The sequence below is a fragment of the Podarcis cretensis genome (genome assembly GCF_951804945.1).
Source record: "Podarcis cretensis genome assembly, chromosome: 4".
NCBI lineage: Eukaryota > Metazoa > Chordata > Lepidosauria > Squamata > Lacertidae > Podarcis > Podarcis cretensis.
In genome coordinates, this window is record NC_137173.1 from 56,743,458 (window position 1) to 56,761,486 (window position 18,029).

At 39.2% G+C, this 18,029-nt stretch overlaps 1 protein-coding gene across 2 annotated transcripts in view; it reads left to right on the forward strand.

The window, feature by feature from the left end:
* The window catches only part of BACE2 (beta-secretase 2), a 53,837-nt gene extending 36,788 nt beyond the window's left edge, over positions 1–17,049 (forward strand). The window contains exons 7-10 of one of the 2 annotated variants that reach the window (XR_013838580.1): positions 2,965–3,114; positions 6,253–6,421; positions 8,841–11,431; positions 11,479–17,049. Coding sequence is in view for 1 of the 2 variants with exons in the window: in XM_079974909.1 (XP_079831035.1) it covers positions 2,965–3,114; positions 6,253–6,421; positions 8,841–9,094 (573 nt within the window). In the remaining variant the exon portion in view is untranslated. Of the gene's footprint in view, positions 1–2,964; positions 3,115–6,252; positions 6,422–8,840 lie in introns of both variants that reach the window. The other variant, XM_079974909.1, reaches the window with a different exon arrangement.
* The last annotated feature ends 980 nt before the right edge of the window (positions 17,050–18,029 follow it).

An 18,029-nucleotide genomic window follows, 5' to 3' on the forward strand; every position in this document is an offset into this window, starting at 1 on the left:
CCCAGTGTGTGGATTGTATCTACCCAAAAAAGTGTGTGTGTTTGTTATATTGGTGTATTTGTCAGAATCCAAAATTATAACCCAGGCTCTGGCTCTAAACCTCTGCCACAAGGAAAGTACACTCACATGTGAGCCCCTCTTTCTCTCCCCCCCCTCCCCCCGATTGATGCACATTGTGCTACGGCAGAAGCTAAGTAGTTTGTCAAAATATAGTGTGTATTCTGTATTTCAGAGGTGTGGAAGCTGAGGTCATCCAGATGTTGTTAGACTCCATCTTGCATCAGCCACATCCAACATGGCCAACAGTTGGGAATTATGGGAGTTGTATTCCAACCACATCTAAAGAGCCATAGGTTTCTCATTCCCTGTTATATATTAGGAAGGAATTAAACTGCAAATTAAATAAATAGAGGGGAGGAAGGTGGAAACATATTTCCTCCTTCTCCTCTCTGATCAATAGCAAGAAAGTAAACCAGAATCAGGACGGATAAACTACAGGTTTCATATTCTATGGATCAGAGCTTCTTTTCTTCTGAAAAGCATAAAGCGGGGAAATGTCCAGTAGCTGTGAAGGCAGAGAGATGAGTGATGGGAGGGAGGAGACATTGTCACTGGGAAGGGCTGCCCTCTGCACTTGAATGCCATCTTGGCACTGAATGCATGGGGCAATATCTTTTAGTCCTACACGGAAAAGGAGCAGTAGCACATGCACTAGGAAGTGAAAAGCTGTCTGCCTCCCTTGAGACTAGACTCCCCCACTGGCTGTTTTCTTAAATGAAAAGAAAGAGAAGGAAGGAACTGAGCCCAGAAATAATGAATGGAGGCTGTGCTTTGATCTTATGTCAGAAGAGCCTATCTAAATTCTTCTAATCTCTGACAGAACATTTCAGCACCACTGGTAGGTTGAATTGCTCAGTGTGAAACTAGCCGTATGACTCCAGGTAAACCTATTCACCAATTTGGCTTTTTCTCACTTAACAAATAATGAAAGTAGGAAACTGGCAGATTTTTACATGATTTTTGTGCATCTGCAGTAAGGATGGCTATATCTGGATCCAATGATGGATATGGATAATAATATTTGCAAAATTGCTCCACTACTGATATATTATCGGGGGGGGGGGCTCTAATGCAATTTGGGGAAAATGTAGTAGGAACTAGGGGTAACACTATACGATGACAGGACTGCTATTTCAATTTGTTAATCATCATATCCTGTCACTTCTAGGTGTTAAATAATATGATATGAAAACATCCAATGTAATAATAAAAAAAAATAAACATAAGAACCAAGCATCACTTTACAGGGCGCAGGATTTTTTTCAAGTGTTAAACCTTTTTTGTGTGATATTGAGTGTTAGTCATACCTAAGCTTGTTGATTTCAGTGGATCTACTGCAATCATTACTGTAAATATGACTAACGTTGGCTATTACACTACTTTTTTAAAAAAAAAGTCCTTCTAAAAGCCTAGGAGAAAAGGAAAGTTCATCTATTCCTGAAATGACATTAATATTGACTCCAGGTTATTTAGGGAGACTTCATTTCAGGGGCAGTAGCTTCTCTCTCCTGTTTTTTCTTTTTGAAATATGTATGTTCTTCTGTCCCTGTTTACCAGAGAGAGTCCTCATTTTCAGATATGTTTCTCTTGTCAATCACTGTCCCTGCTGCTGCCTTTTCAGCGTCAGTTGCTGGAATTGTCATTCTCCTGTGCTATGTCATGCATTCCCCAGGGTCTCTAGAATTTAAATATTTGGGAGTTGTCCTGTTGGCATATAAATTCATGAACACTAAGCTGTCATATAGTACACATCCTGACATGCCATGCGCTGGTGAGGCTCACTTTATTGTTTACAAAATGTAAACAAGGACAGGCTCTCTCTTGTTTTTGCATATCTTTAACACACCCACGCGCATGCACCCCCACACACACCCCAGAGAGGACAGTGTCTTTGGAGATTGTGCATTACAGTCTGTTGCAGAGTCAATGAATAGAGTTGAAGCAGCTGATGGTAGCAGCTTAGCAAATGTGTTTTGGGAAGGGAGCAGCTGAAGACATCCCTTGTATGAGAATAGGGTGGTGGTTTTGTGCAAGCATATCCTTTTTTTTGTCTGAAATGTCTGACAGCTTGTTAATAAAGTGCTCAGTATCAATGTACACACTCAACAATAGGACTGTGGAGTTGACCTTTTCTTCTTCACTCAAACCATATTTGTTTTGGTGGGAATGTTTGCTAATGACAAGGTGATAAGAGCTTCAGCTGCCTCAGAAAGCAAACACTGAGCACAAAGGACTCTGCTTAAGGAAGTGTATTTGCCCTATCCTGTATTTGTATATTTGCATTGGTGTATTATGTGCCTCTCAAAAACTGTAAATGTGGGAAAGAAAGTTAGCCTGATTTGCATGGGTTGTTATATAGATTTATGTTCTTGCATATTTATTTTCTTGAATATGTTCTTATTGCACTTGAAATAAATGGTTCATGCTAACACATGTCTACTCACTTCTTTTGAAAGCTTTCTCCCAGGTAAGTGTGTAAGGAACTCCCAAGTTCAATCTGATGCTAATTCAGTAGAGGTGAAATGAAAGAAAGGGCTGACAGGGTTAATTATCAGTCCAATAAAATAAGTGGACAGATGTATTATTTTTTTTAGCAGAAAGACATTTTGATCTTCAAAAGCTTGAGACTTTAATCAGCAAGGTAGCGAACAGAATCAAGGCTAGTTATTGTTCAGGGGTCATGATACGATGGACTCTTCCTAGTTATTGTATCACTTGCATACTTTTCCCACTTCCAGCGTGATTTGCCACTGCCCTTTGAAACCAGGATCACATGCTCCCAGCTGCTGCTTTTTCAGGAATTTTGCTAATGCTTCTCCTCAAGACTGTGCCTGTTCATAGGTGACAAAAACAGGATCTCATTAATTCAACCTAACGTCCCCACCCCCTCCATTTTCTGTATAGATTCAAGAATTCTCACCTGGATTTTGGAATGGTGTACAGCTTGCTTGTTGGGCTAAAACTGAACAGCCTTGGACCTTCTTTCCAGAGATATCTATCTATCTGAGAGATGAAAATTCCAGCAGATCATTCAGGATCACTGTCTTTCCACAGGTCTGAACAAGCCCTTTATCGTAGTGTTTGTCAAGAGAAGCAATAATTTCATTGATCGTACAGCACTTAATGAGTACTTCATTGAAGATTTTGGTCTTTGTATATACTGCCTTTTTAAAAACAGGATTTATAGTGCTGCTGTTCTTTCCCACACTAACTCAGAAGTTTGGCTGCCCTTTGGTGGAATCTTGCTGGTCTCCTCATCACTAATAGTTCGGTGCTTGCTTATCGTTCTGTAGAGATCTTTTCAGCGGCAACACAATAACTCTGTTCACATGACATAGTTATTACTCACTAAAATAGTAAGCTAGCATATCCAGCCAGTTGGAATGGGAGGACAGGATTATGTCAGTATGCCACGCCCCCAATCCATATGCAGTCAATTCAACGTCGACATGGAAAACCAGAGTTTGCAATCGCCCAGATATGGTCCTACAAGGGTTCAGTTCAAGGAAGCATAAATTCCATATAGATATTGTACTGAATACTCACAACCCCCTCCCATTCTGTACATTTGCTGACTCTGCCATGGAGTCCAGAACATAGAAGACGAAAGGAGCATGCGAGTCCTTTAATCAGCTATGACAATATAGTGAACCATGCACATCCATTACATATCAAAATGTTTAAAATCCAAGAATGGGGACCTTCTGTTAATCTGGATTGTAATCAATAGGCCTGTATGGGACAATGACACAAAGAATTTTGTGATTCTACATTTTCAGAAAAATGGTGGCTGGTTCACGCATGATAATTCTTTAGAAATGTGCAAGTCTCTTGCCAGACTCACTGCCAGTAGACTTTCATGGACAGTCTTTTTGCACCATGCTGGTGTTACAGACCATTATATATACGATATCTTTATTGTCATTGTCCCATACAGAACAATGAAATTGGAAATCTACATAAAACATTCAAAAACCTCTAAAAACTTTGAAACCCCATTTTAAAATACAATATACTATAGAGACTCCTTATGCTGCATTTAGAACCAGAATTGCATTTGCGTAGAAACTGTTTCTCAGGTGGCTAGTCCTGGTCTTTATAACCCTATACCTTCTTCCAGAAGTCTGAAGCTGAAAGAGATCATTTCCAGGGTGCGTACTATCCTGCACCATCTCTGCAGCTTTCTTATGGCACCTGACAGCATAGATTTGATCTAAGGTGGGAAGAGTGCACCCAGTTATTCTCTCTGCAGTCTTTACAACCCTGGACAGCATTGTTTTTTCCCTGGCCATGCAGCTCCCAAAGCACACACACAGACCATAAATTAATACACTCTCCACAGTACAATGGAGACATTGTAGAAGTCTTTTCAGTCATTGCTCAGGTGGAGCACCCTGAATAAATTCAATCTGGCCAGGATCCTGACAGCAGACATTTACACTACTGGAGTGTCTACATGGGGGTAGGGGTGGTCATGATATTTGAACTAGCCCCTTGGTTTGTGGGAATGACACAATGCGGTCCAACTAGTCTTAGCCAATTTATAAGAAAATCTGCTTTTAGACTAACTAGTTAATTCTTTGCACGGGGGGAGGAAGCACTAAAATTCCTCCCCCCCCCCACAAGAGCATTAATGAAGTGATATTTTATGAAGCTATTATGATCTTTATCATCTGAGTATGCAAAGATTGTGAAGCCGATTGACGAGAGTCCAGAAATTATTCATGTAAATCTGATTATCTTGAAATATTTCTGTAAGCTTAAGTGTTTCCTTGCCTGTACTTTCAAGCAGCTTTAATGAAGCAAATGTGACTTTGAAATGGCCTTCAGTTGTAATTCCAGGCTTAAACTTTTAATGAGCAGCCAAGTAACATAGGGACCTGGTTTTGCCTTGATGGCATTGTGCATTCTGAAGTCTAACTTATTTCCCTATATTGTTAACACTATTTTAGGAAAGCACATGCACATTGATAGGTAGAGTCCGGATCAGTTTTAATTTGGAGTATATTCTACACAAAATTGCAGTTGTTTTTCTTATTTCAGCAACTTTGTTGCCGTTGATTTGTGTGATGCAAGCTTGTCACACAGGACCCTGTTCTCCTGCCTCCACCATTTCTCTAAGCCAGATTGTCATGTATATCCCAAATGCAAAAGGGTGCTTAAAACACCTACCGGGAACATATGACATACTTCAGAAAAATTGACTCTGGCTCTCATTGATCAGAAGGTCACTCCCTCCAAGGTGAGGGGACAGATCTTTTAAAAGTTGAGCTGCTCTTGGCATTTTGATCCCTCTAACCATCAGGGATCCAGGCCAGATCTTCCACACCACCAGGAAGTTGACCACCCTTCCTGTCCACTTGTAGGTAGACTGAGATAATTGTGCTGTTAGTAATTAGGACTGACATAGTCCGCTTTTGGAGTTAATGGGCTCTTTTTTGCTTTTAATATTTCTGTTGAAATATTGCCCTCTTCCTTATATATTTTTAACAAAGTTTCACAATTTGGACTAGTGGAGTCAAGTGTGTGATGGCCACGCTCAGAATTTGGGAATCTCCACTTGCCTAGATCACTTTGGAATTCACACTATTGGAAGTCTTAAGACCAGAGTTGGTAAAGCCAGGAACTTGCCCTACTCTGAGGGAGAAGCAGAGGACTGGGGGGAGCTGGCTTTACACTCTGAGCAAATTTGCAAGGAATTAGCTGGAGAAGTGAGTTGTTCTGGTCCAGGATTTAACCAGTATTCTATATCTCCAGTTTTCACTCCTGTTTGTGGGGCTGTAGGTTACCAAAAGATGGTGGTAGTGGTGGTGGCAGTGGCAGCCACTGAATAGTAATACCTAACTGGCAATACTGCAGGGCTGTTGTGTAGCAGTTGCAGAAGGAAGGAGGGCGCAAGAGGCTGTCATGAGCGCACACACACACACACACCCCCAGCTGAAGTCAATTGTGGATGGTGAGGAATGGTGGAAAGAAGTATACAAATTTCTGTGTGAAAAGTAAACAGGGTTTATTCACTTGGAGCTCTTGACAAGCTGCAACTTAAAACCCAGCATTTCTATAGTTAATGGAGTCATTATCCCATCCTTTGTAATTTGGCTGCTGTTGTGTGTTCAGATCTTATTTGCTAATCTGCTAAATTTAGGTATATTGCTGCTCCTTAATTGTCCTTTTTTCTTTCCAAATAAACAGCTTTATATTCAGCCTGCTTTTGAGACTAGTCAGAATTTACGCTGTTATCGTTTTGGCATCTCCTCTTCTCCCAATGCCCTGGTCATTGGCGCGACAGTGATGGAAGGATTCTATGTCATCTTTGATAGAGCTCAGAAGAGAGTGGGCTTTGCATTAAGTACTTGTGCTGGTAAGAGACCACTTCTGAATAGCATATACTTAACAATTTAAGGTAGCACCTGAAATCTTTTATTTTTATTTTATTTTTTCATTTATTGGATTTGTGTACCACCCTTCCTCAAAAGATCTCAGGGTGGTTCTCAATATAAGCTTAACAACCTGCTTTTAAAAAATCGCATAAAAGAACCTTGTCCGAATACTTCGAACGTTGTTTGCAAATCTGCAAATTATTTTTTAGCGCTGTTGTGTGGGTTGCAGTTTTAATCTTCACAACAATCTTGTAAAGTAGGATAGGCATTCAGATTATTTGCCAAAAGCCACCGAGGAGCTTCAGAAGTGAGCTGGGCTGGTATCTGAAGAACCATGCAACTAGTTCCATGTGGCCAAGGGAACTATGGACTCGCCTTTCTTCAATTCCTATTCCCTGTTACAAATTACTTTGGAAATTGAGGGAATTGTCAAATGCAAATTAGCATTGTGCAGGGAGCTTTCTTGTTCAGAAGGGGGTGGGAATCCTGTTGGGCTTCAGCCCCAAAATAATTATTTGAATTCCAGCTTAGGCCTCTTGGTTATACCTGAACCTGAATCACACACATGTGCATGATGGTATCAGATTAGTACAGGCTTGTTCTGGAAAGGAATATTAATTTCTGACATATAGAATGAGAAGCAATTTTTACATTTCTGAATAAAGCAAATATGCTGTTACATTTCTCGGTAAAGCAAATATGAATCAATGTGATTGCCCTTTTGAAATAAGATGCTTTTTGGAAATGAAAAGCCCAAATGTATTTTGGAAGTACTTGAATATAGAGTTTTATTAATACTCTTATTGCAGCTCTAATAAGATTACTTGATAGTCTTAAACTGTCTGTAATATCTTCCCATTTCAGATAAATTACTAGGCAGGGGAGAGGTTGGGTGAGTAGGAAACCAATAGATAGAATATAAACCTTTTGATGTACAAGAACAGGAGAGTTAAGAGGGACCTGAAATCATTCATTTTGCTAGAAGGAGAACACAATGTTCACTTTGACTTTATTTTAAGATGAAATTTTGTATTCCGTGTGACTTTCATGTGGGAGTAGTATGATCAAATGGGAAATAAACTACAGTAAAAAGCTTAATTTAATGTGTAGCTGGATTTTGTTTATATATTTATCTGGTTGTTCTTCAATATGCACACTTCCTTTAGCTTGGATTTAATGGAGAACTTTAAGTGTTATCACCATATGTAGTCCTAAACCTACCCACTCACGGGGCTTTGTGGGCAGCAGAAGAGTCCACAGATTGCCTGCTCATAACAGCAACTGTGGAAGATCGGGGGGGGGGGGGACGACGACGTAATTGGGTGGGTCTGATCCCTTCATCAGCTCCAGGCTGGCACAGTGATCTGGTTCAGTTCAGAATGGCACAGCGATTGGGTCCAGTGGATCCCAGGTTGGCTTTTTCCCACACCTTGCCCATCCTTGGAATGTCCCATCATGGGGCTTTCTGCTGACAGGAGTACCATCAACAGGCCTCCCACTTGTGAGTGGTTGCTGGGCGAGCTAAGTGGAGGAACACCTCTGGTCAATTAAAAACAAGCCTACAGCCCAGTACACGGGCAGGTTTGGATTGCTCTCTCCATATTAAACCATGGTTTAGAGTTACGAAGATTAGCTGCAGATAGTGTTGGGGTTATGCAGTCCTGCCTCCAACTGCCTCTGGCACAACCACAAGGAGATCAGAAGCTTCAAATTCCACTTTAGATTAACTAAATTCTAGCATTGCATTTGAACATTAAACTGTGTTTAATCTTAACTATGGTTTGTTGAAACAAGCCAAACTGGAAACTGTGATTGTCTCAAAACAGCAATAGCTTGGCCTAATAAAATGAGATGTGAACGAGCTTCATGCACCTATACTCAGCTACATCCCATGATCCAGAAAACAACCCATGAAGTCTGAATTGTGGTTTCCTGAACTGTGAAATGATGGTTTTTGGTTTATCCCAAACCATCCAGGATCTTAAATGGTTTTAAATTTGCTTAATATTGATACATATGAACCAAGAAACTAACAGAAAAACAATAGCAAACTGAGGCTTCATGGCTGCACCTCACAAAGGAAGGGGTGAATGACTGCTTGTAGAGTAACACAGCTTTTTCACATCTTTGCTCATTAAGCAGACAGATGATCATCCAATCATAGCCATGGTTTGAAGTTCACTTATTTCAATGAACAGAAAATACAGCAAGCTGTGTTTAATCTAAAAATGGAAGTGAATGCTTCAGAATTTGTAAGCCTGAGAATTGTCTGGACTCACTCTTGCAGTTCCAAACTATGGTTTAGTGTACCCAGCCCTAAATATTTACATGCATATAACAGTTAAAAGCTGTAAACCTTTTAAATATTTGTGTCTCTCTCATTCCTTTGTGCTCTTTTAGAAATTGGAGGTTCTCCAGTATCTGGGATTGAAGGTCCTTTTGAAACTACGGATGTAGCAAGCACCTGTGTGTCCACAATATCCTTCCATGAACCGTTGTTGTGGATTGTGTCCTATGCACTTATGAGCTTCTGCGGACTTGTCCTTCTGGTGCTCATTGTCTTACTGCTCCTGCCTGCTCGCTGTCGTCGTCATTATTCTGACAATGACATTGTAAATGATGAATCGTCCTTAGTACGGCATCGATGGAAATGAAGAATTCAGTCCAAGCTCAAGGAATACTTGCACTTTGCTTAGCAGTACTATGGACAGGCTGTTCCAACCAAAGGTAGAAGTCTAGGCTTCACTCCTTGCAAACTTAAGCACATGTTTCACCAGAAGATGTTCTCCAATTCTGCTGCCTCATAATTTCTAAGCTTTTTTTCTAACAATTTTTTGAACCAAATACATATACTGTATAATCACTCCAAGTGCTACTCTGCTTTTCTAGTTGACAATCATGCAGCTCAGCCAATAAGTACATTTTTTAAAATGCTAAATACTTATTCCATAGTTCCAAAAAGATTGGCTTCTCTATTCCCATCCCCATCCCACTCTATGAAAAAAAACAAAAAATGTTTGCATGTGTTTGGTAAGCCGTTATTCAAACTTTGTATGCCAAATCATAATGATGAACCAAAAGCTTTATTTATGTCTGTTTTTCTTATTATCCCCATTCTAAAATATTTTTTAAAAAAAATCAGTAGGTTGATTGTGAACCTTCATCAGTGGGCAGTGGAAAAGGAGGTTAGCAATACAGACTAAATATAATCCCCTCACCCCTTCAGACCAAGGAGAGTATCTTGCACTTTCAACGGATCTCTCTTTGTAACTCTCAGGAGAAATGAAGTAGGGAAAAACATTGAAACCAAAACCTATTGTGCAGCCTTAGTATAAAACAAGACTACCTCCGAATATACAAGGATGCCATTCAGAAGTGTGATGCAAGTTCTTGAAATAGAAAAAGATTCATTCCATGGGAATACAGCACTACTCAGTTTCCTTTCAGCTGTCCTTTCAAGATTTTTTCCACTTAATGGCATTTGAAAATATTTGACTTTGCCACCCACATTAGCATCCTGTGTTCTGAATCCATGCATAGCTAATTTTTGAATGGGTTCTTCAAGCCTTTGTACATGCATCCTGCAAAGCAGATGGGCTGTAGGGGCAAGTGCCTCTCTTTACACCTTTTGGGTATGTCTCTAATGCCTAGCAATTGAAATGAAAACAATGCAATGTAAGGTGAATCTTCAATTGAAAAGTGGTCCATTTGGCTGTGGCCACAGCTGTGAAAGGCAAAGGGGTGTTTTTTTCATGAATGGACAGTGAGCTAGGAGGTGGACCAGGTGATGAATATGAACATTTTAATATCTCTGTGGCAAGAGTAAGGCTCTAGGACCTGTGCAGAAAGATCTACGGCCATGCCAACTTATGCCCATGTATCTTTGTACTGGCAAGCTTAAGGACAGCCTGCGTTGAAATCAGTATGTGGCAGCAGCATTCCTACAACCCATTTAGGACAGTCTTCCCCCTTCCCAAAGGCTTCTGCAGGCTGAAATACTTGTATTAATAGGCTGTGTCCATTCTCAAGTCTTTTGACTTGTAGAGAGAGGGAGGAATCTGTCCAAAAGCACTGAAAACAAAACTCATAGGTTTTGCATAGGTTTCTAGTTGAGAGTCAAACTTGAGATTTATTAAATTAGTAAAGTGTTTCTACTATTTGATTTTCAATTTCCTCTGTACTTAATGATCCAGTACTACAGAAGCTAGGAAACGCTTTAATTCTGATAAAGACAGCACAATCTCTTCCCCCTCATCCCAGTGATTACCACACTCTTATTAAAATCTTCAATGTGCTTGGTTGATCACTCACATGGGATTTTTGATGTCCAAGCAAGGATGTGGAAAATAGCAGCTTTTGTCATATAGACTGGTGGCCTGTATGCTTTCCTCTTCACATTTTCCTCTTCTGGTTCCATTGCACATCACATTTCAATCCCCTCATGGATGCTTTTCATACAAGCTTACAGTGCTTTAGTGCACAGGTACTAAAGCTGTCCCACCAGTGATGCCAAGTCAGAAACTTTGCTTTGCAAAGGTTTCAATTTCGTGTCCATACTGTTCCCTAAATACATTTGGATGAGACTCTTTACCTTCCATAGTTTTTCCTATGATGGATCTGGATATCATGTGCGATGGGAGTTTTCTACAAAGTGGGGAAAATTGTGGCTCAAAATGTTGATCACACACAGCTGTTAAGCCATTCTGAAACCCAATCCATCGTACAGTTTTGCCTTTTATTCTTAAACCAGAAAGGCACGTGTCAGAGAAAACTTGTTTTCTGTTTAGAAGGAAGTAAATTATTCTGCTCCCCTGCTTCCAATTTGATTTTTCTGGTTTATAAGTAACATTCAAAAGCAAGCCCTTTTTTCTTTAAAGTCACACTCACACACACACTAGTTGTGTGGGCGCACATGTGTATAGAATCTCTTCATCACATGGTAAGTTGTCAGCTATGGTCTATGTGAAGAATACCTAAAACCCTTGAAGCATGTATATAAGCCCTTTGCTGATACTGAAGCAGGGGAACATGCTGGCAGATTATCTGAGCATCATTCTAAGTTTTCTTTTTAATGAAAAAATTTTCTGGAGATTTTCACTCAGCAGTATTTCACTTCAGTGCCTATTAAATACTGATGATTTCTTTTTGAATTGGTGGTTAGGACACTGTAAATATAAATACTTGAAAAAAACCATAAGCAATAATAAAATATAAGAAACAAACTTGTGATATATAGTGGGATCCCTTGCCACACAAATATGGCTAATGAAGATGGTACTGTCTGACATTTGCTTATAGTACAACTTTCATCCATCTTTCTAAACTGAGATGTCCAGTGGCAGATATTATAGCAGTTTATTGTTCTGTTGCTCAGGCAACCGTGGCAGCACTGACAAGGTTCAATTTTTAACCTGAAACACATTAAGAAAATGCACTGTGAAATACGTTGCACCTCTCAGCTTTGCATTTTTTTGTTGTCAAAATTCTTTAAAGAAACTTGTAACTAAATTGAAAACTTTTAAAATAAGAGGAGTGATTGGGATGGGGGGGATTGCCCAATAATATAAATTGTTTTAAAAATGGGAAATGTGCTTTCCACCAGAAACTGCTGTTCTTGACCTTCAGCTGCTACATCCTGCTGTAAACATTACTCCCAATTTGCCGTGAAATTTAATTTTGTTCCCTGACTTTTAAAATAAAGATATATTAGTAGAAATACAGGATTCAGACTGAAGCACAAGGTTGTATCTGTTCTCTGAGACAGTGTGCATGATCAGCATACTCACGTGAAATATCTGCAGCTGGCCAGTATCTCTAAGGGGCAGCAAAAATATGTGCTCATGTGGTTTGGTTTGCTTTGTTTTGCTTTGCTTTGGTTTGGTTGCTTAAAAAAAACCCACTTATTACAGTTTCAACATTAGCATATTAGGCAAGATTAGAACCTACTTCCGGGCAAATGCATTGTAAAAAATAAAATAAAAATGCAAGTGGTTTGCTGTGGGGAGCGTTCAAATATCCGTTTTCTGCCACCTCCATTCTGCAATGTTTTTGTTCAGCAACAGCTGTATCTTGTGAGACTGCTGAGAATGCTGTTGGAAGAAACTCTCTGTTTGACTTCTTGGATCACCTTAATGGCTTTACTGGCAAAGAGAATAGATAGAATGCAGTAAAAATAAGCATGTGTTTTCTATAATATACAGTGCTCAGTGAACTGAACCTCAGTGCAAAACATTTTGTTACTATACTTCTGCAATATGTGTTAATAGCAGTTAATAGGGATTGCTTTTTAAAAAGAAAAGAAAAGAAAAGAAAAATAACATTCTTGCCATTTGGCCTTCTGATTGATCACCACAAAAATATTCCAATTCCTGTCTCTTTCTCCTTTACAAAAAAATAAATAATAAAATGCTAACTTGGACAGCAGTTTATCTGTCTTGGTTGAAGTAATCCTGTTGCATCTCAAGATGATGTTTCTTACTAGAATGAAGGCATATTGGAACCTGCATGTATTGTAAGCTAGATCATTTTTCTGCTGCTCTATTAATTGCCCGTGTACATTGTTTGGATTGTTCCCATATTCAAGGTTTGACAAGGCATTATCTTGAAAGATCACTTCCATGATGTTAGAATTTTGCATGTTGGATTCTGGTAGTATTAGAATGGGAAGCTTGTGCCAAAGTAGAAGAGGTGGAAGTAAAATATATGTAATATATGTCAAAGTTGGTGCTGGGCAACTGACAGCACTCTTGAGATTATTTGGGAGCCAAGAATCAAGACCCATGAGATGGACCAGTTGTCAGAACTGATAAGCAAGGCAGGATTGAGGAACAAGCTAGGTGTAGCAACTGATGAACAAGCTGGGGCCAGAGGACAGGCCCACATCATGGCTTAGAAATGCCTTGTATACTCTGGATCCACTGACCAGCCTTGGTGAGTGGAGTCAGTCCAGAAGTTTCTTCACTGAGAAGGCTGCTAGCTGCAGTTCAGTGATTTACCACATGAGATTCCAGCAGTTCCTGACAGCCAAGAGGTTTAACCTCCCTATTTAATGTGGTAACTGTACTCCAGAAAGAGGTTGCGATGTTGGTAATTTTAGATAATGTAAAGCATCTATGATATTCTGCTGTGTTGAGCTATACCCAGAGGCTTAATCATTTTTACATAGTTATTTATTTTTAAAAAGTTTGTTCCTTGATGTCTGTCAAGACTGCCTATAATGTTATCTAGAGTCTCCTACCTCTCTGGGACCTACTTGAAATTCAACTTGGGCTGGTTCTGTTCCACAACCTTTTTTCCTGATAGGCTTTCCCTCCTTCTTCATATTTAGGAATGGGTGGATTAATTCCATCTTCTGAAGGGGATGTTTTACATTTCACAGAAACCATTGTACACAACTACAACATAAAAAGCTCTTGGTTACTTTGAAAAGTGAATTTTAATGAGTGACTATATTTTTCCTGGAAATCACAGTGTAGGCACATTGTCAGGGGATGTGTAAAGCATTTGCATTTATTTTCAGCCATATTCTATAAGAATTCTCCAGATTTGAAAATAAAGGTGAAGTGTGTTGTTTTCTGTGGCGAGGTATTATTGTGAATGTGCATCAACATTGTCAGACTTAAATTAAACTTAAGTCTGGGAAATTCAACCAACCTCATTGACACAGTGGTTTAATATAAATATACAAATACTAATTAATAAATTTGGCTATGCAGAGAAGAAGCCATCTCAATACATAATACTAAGGAGGAAGGATCCCCATGTAGAAATTGCCCCATCTAAATTGCCATGGATTGTACCTGACACTGTCAGTGCATGTGTGATTTTCACGCGTGCAACAGAACCTCACTTTGGAAGTGTACAGGAAGGGAGGAGGGGAAGGGGAAGTTCCATTGGGCAAGCAGAAGTCCACTCACTCAACACTGGATTCCACCCATGTAAGATTACAGGAAGTAATCTGCCTACTAAAATTGGGGTGGAATATAGAATATGTGCATAATGATTCTAAAATTGAAATCAGCCTTCCCTAATCTGGAGCACTCTGTATGTTTTTGACTGCAGCTCTCATCCACTCCAACCAGCATGGCCAGTGGGTCAGAGACATTTGGGGTTGTAGTCCAAAACATTTGGTGTTTGGGGAAGGCTGCTCTAAATGGCTTGATTTGTTTAGTTTTAATTGTATATATATCTATATATAGATATATATATTGTGTGTGTGTGTGTGTGTACGTACACACACACACACAAGACAAAATATTAACTTCTTGTTACTACCAACTTTAAATGTTTATATACTTATTCTTGTTAAGGATTATTATCTCAGTTTCTATTATGCCACATTGTATTTGAGTCTCATGGAGCCATTCAGGAGTTATGCTGTTGTACTAAAGCTTTCCAATGAAAAAATAGTATCTTCAAAATAGAGAATCATCACAGCTTTCAAATATTGTTTTAAGTGCTTATTGCATTCATCTTTAGTAAAATATGTTATTAATGGATTGTTGTATTGAAGTACATCTTCCCTATAGAAGAATGAAATTGGAACCATAGAATTTGCAATTCTATTAACTGATTTAAACTTGTCTAAATGTTGTACTGTTATCGCGTTCTTATGATTACGTACAATTTGAAGTACGTTTCAGAGAAGCAAGCCTCACTCACTGCGTTAGACCCTCAGATAGGCACACTACAGGTGTTCATAACCTAGTAAGCAGCCTTAATATCTTTTGCCAATAAGAAAATGTTGGGCCTGAGTAGTGTGTTATAGGGGAAATGCTTTAAGCAATTGGTTACTATTTCTGTCTTCCATGGACTCCTATCCATGGGCAAATCTTCCTTGCAAGCTGAGTACTTTGCATTAATATCAATCTTTTGCTAACAATGCAGGGTGGGAGTGTTGAATGATTGAAATTAAAAAGAAAACTAATCCTGACACGCTGTACTTTTGTGTGTTTGTGCAGGCCCCTGAGCATAAAAATGTAGCACGTCAGGACAGGAGTCCTAACATAGTCTGCCATGGCTTGAGGTGTCTGATTTGTTTTGATACTAGGGTGTCCTTGTGTCCTTCTTTATAGAGGACTGTCCTCTATGTGAAGGGCTGTTTAGTTGACTGCACCTGGGCAGTATCAGACTGAGCAGACAGGAACACAAAACACTTTGGACAGAGTCTTCCCCACAGTGGTGAAATGTGTTTTATTTCTATTACATTAATTATTTCTAAATATGCATCTGTACATATGTTAGCATGTGCAAATTTTATTCAAATCTCTTGCCTTTTTATTTTGGGAGGTGCATTTCCTCATTTTTGGCAAAGTGGCCATCAGATTAGCTAGAAAAAGGAGAGCTCAACCGAAATAGGTGTGTCATGTCAGCCTGATGGCTTCCTGCTGAGCCACAAATTATTCCACTAAACTTTTGCTCAGTTTTGGTTAATGGGAGAAAATGCAGGATTGTGTTAAATTGAAACACCTAAAGATATGAGATCAGGGAAAGCAGCCATCTTGTTAATAATCTGATACCCCCAAGTAGTAATTGTTGAAACCACAATAATCCTGCAATGTGTTGGTTTGCTGGTGAGAACTGCACTGTATGTTTTGCCTTTTTTGTTGTTGTTAATGGAGGGTTAAACCAATGGATTTGTAGTAATAATCTTCCTAAAGTATTGCAAAGGAAGGCGACCCCACTGAAAGGCACCAAGCAAATCATTAAGATGTTAGGAAAGAGGATTAGCCAACAATGTGTGAACTGTATATTTTGGTAATACAAGCTGAGCTTCTAAAACTCTGTAAGTTGGTACAGTTGCTTGGCTTACTGAATACAGTGGTACCTTGGTTTACAAACTTAATCCGTTCCTGAAGTCCATTCTTAAACTGAATCCGTTCTTAAACCGAGGTTCGCTTTCCCTAATGAGGCCTCCCACCGCCAGTGCCCTTCCACTGTTCGGTTTCCGTTTGTAGACCGAGGTAAAGTTTGTAAACTGGAACACTACTTCTGGTTTTGTGGAGTTTGCAAACCGAATCATTTGTAAACAGGACTGTTCTTAAACTGAGATATCACTGTCTCTTTTTTAAAAAAATCCTGATACACCTCTAACTTTCAGACCAATCAAAATCTGTTGCTCTGGGGATGCATAGTTGAAGGAAAGCACAATCTGGCCTCTGCTGTCCACCAGGAGACTAGCTAAGGGCTACTGGGTTGTGCATGCATGCCAAATACAGGGAACCCCACCTGTCCAGATCAGATGGTCCTGCTGAGATGATGTCATTTTAAGAACTGCTGCTTGAAACTTGCTGGCTTCCCCATTCCCTCCTCCGTTCCTTTTGCATCGTGTCTATTAGATTGTGAGCCTGAAGGCAGGAGTTGTCTCATCCTTCCATCTCTTAAAACAGTGCTTAAAACACTTTTAGGCACTGTAGCTTGATAATAAACTACAGCGGGCCAAAATCTTGCATTACTAACACTTTTTTAATATGAGATGCTAGAAAACTTGTCACTACTAGATTTTTTTACCTGTTCATAATTTTTGTACTTCCAAGCTTTTCTGTTCACAGATGTACCGTATGTGGAAATATTTCCTGCTGATTTAAATTAATAAACTAATTTAACCTCTTGTGTGTGAGCTTGTTTGTACGCTTAATGCTCTTTATGTTTATGCCATGTCATCAGTGTTCATAATGCCATTACATAGGCAGCATAGGCAGGTAACAGCATAGTGAGGAAACGGAGGGAAGAACATGGAATAGGCAGTGTCTTTGGAATGAGAAGCTCTTCCTTCACACAGGGTGATAGGCGTTGGAGGAGCACAGGTCACAGGCAGTGATGCAAAGAGAATAATGAGTGAAAGAATTCTGAAACTCCTGGAACTGGTACCAATTTGAAAACAAATTGTAGTTATAAAGTAAGCATAGAATAGGTCACTGGGTGAAACCCTAGCCTTGCTGAAGTCTATGACACTTAATTTAATTCCTTTCTACAGCACTTTGTTAAGTATAAATGAAGGCAAATTTGACCCAAGGGCAAAATATAAATATTTATGTAGCTCAAGAATACAGCAAGCTGGACTGAAAAATGCAGCAAGAAATACTAGCTATAATTTGATTTCACATACAGGGGAAGAAAAGAATGGGGGGATGTTATGCATCATAAACATGGAAGCTATTTCCTTTCTTTTGTACAATTAAAAATTAAAAGGGGAATAAACTCATTTCTGCTGTTTAAACCCATTCTGCCAGCTACTGATGTAAGCAACAGATACTGATCAACCTGCTGGAAAATTTACTCTAGTCATGCAGTAAGACTCAGATGCTCATAAGGCAATATAGGACCAATATGATGTGAGATCCATCTAGATATGTGCCTGAAAGACCAAGGAAAAGCATAGGAACATAAGAAAGCTATAAGAAAGCATAATTTACAAAAAGCTTTGTGGTGCGTGAAATTCAAGAGAGCCTTAATTCTGGTCTTAAGCAGCATATATTTTTTAAAAAATATCTTTGAATGTTTATTATTTATGTTAAACAGAAGTACTGCAGTGACTTACAGCATATTTAAAAACATACAATCTAATAAGATATTCATACAAAACCATTC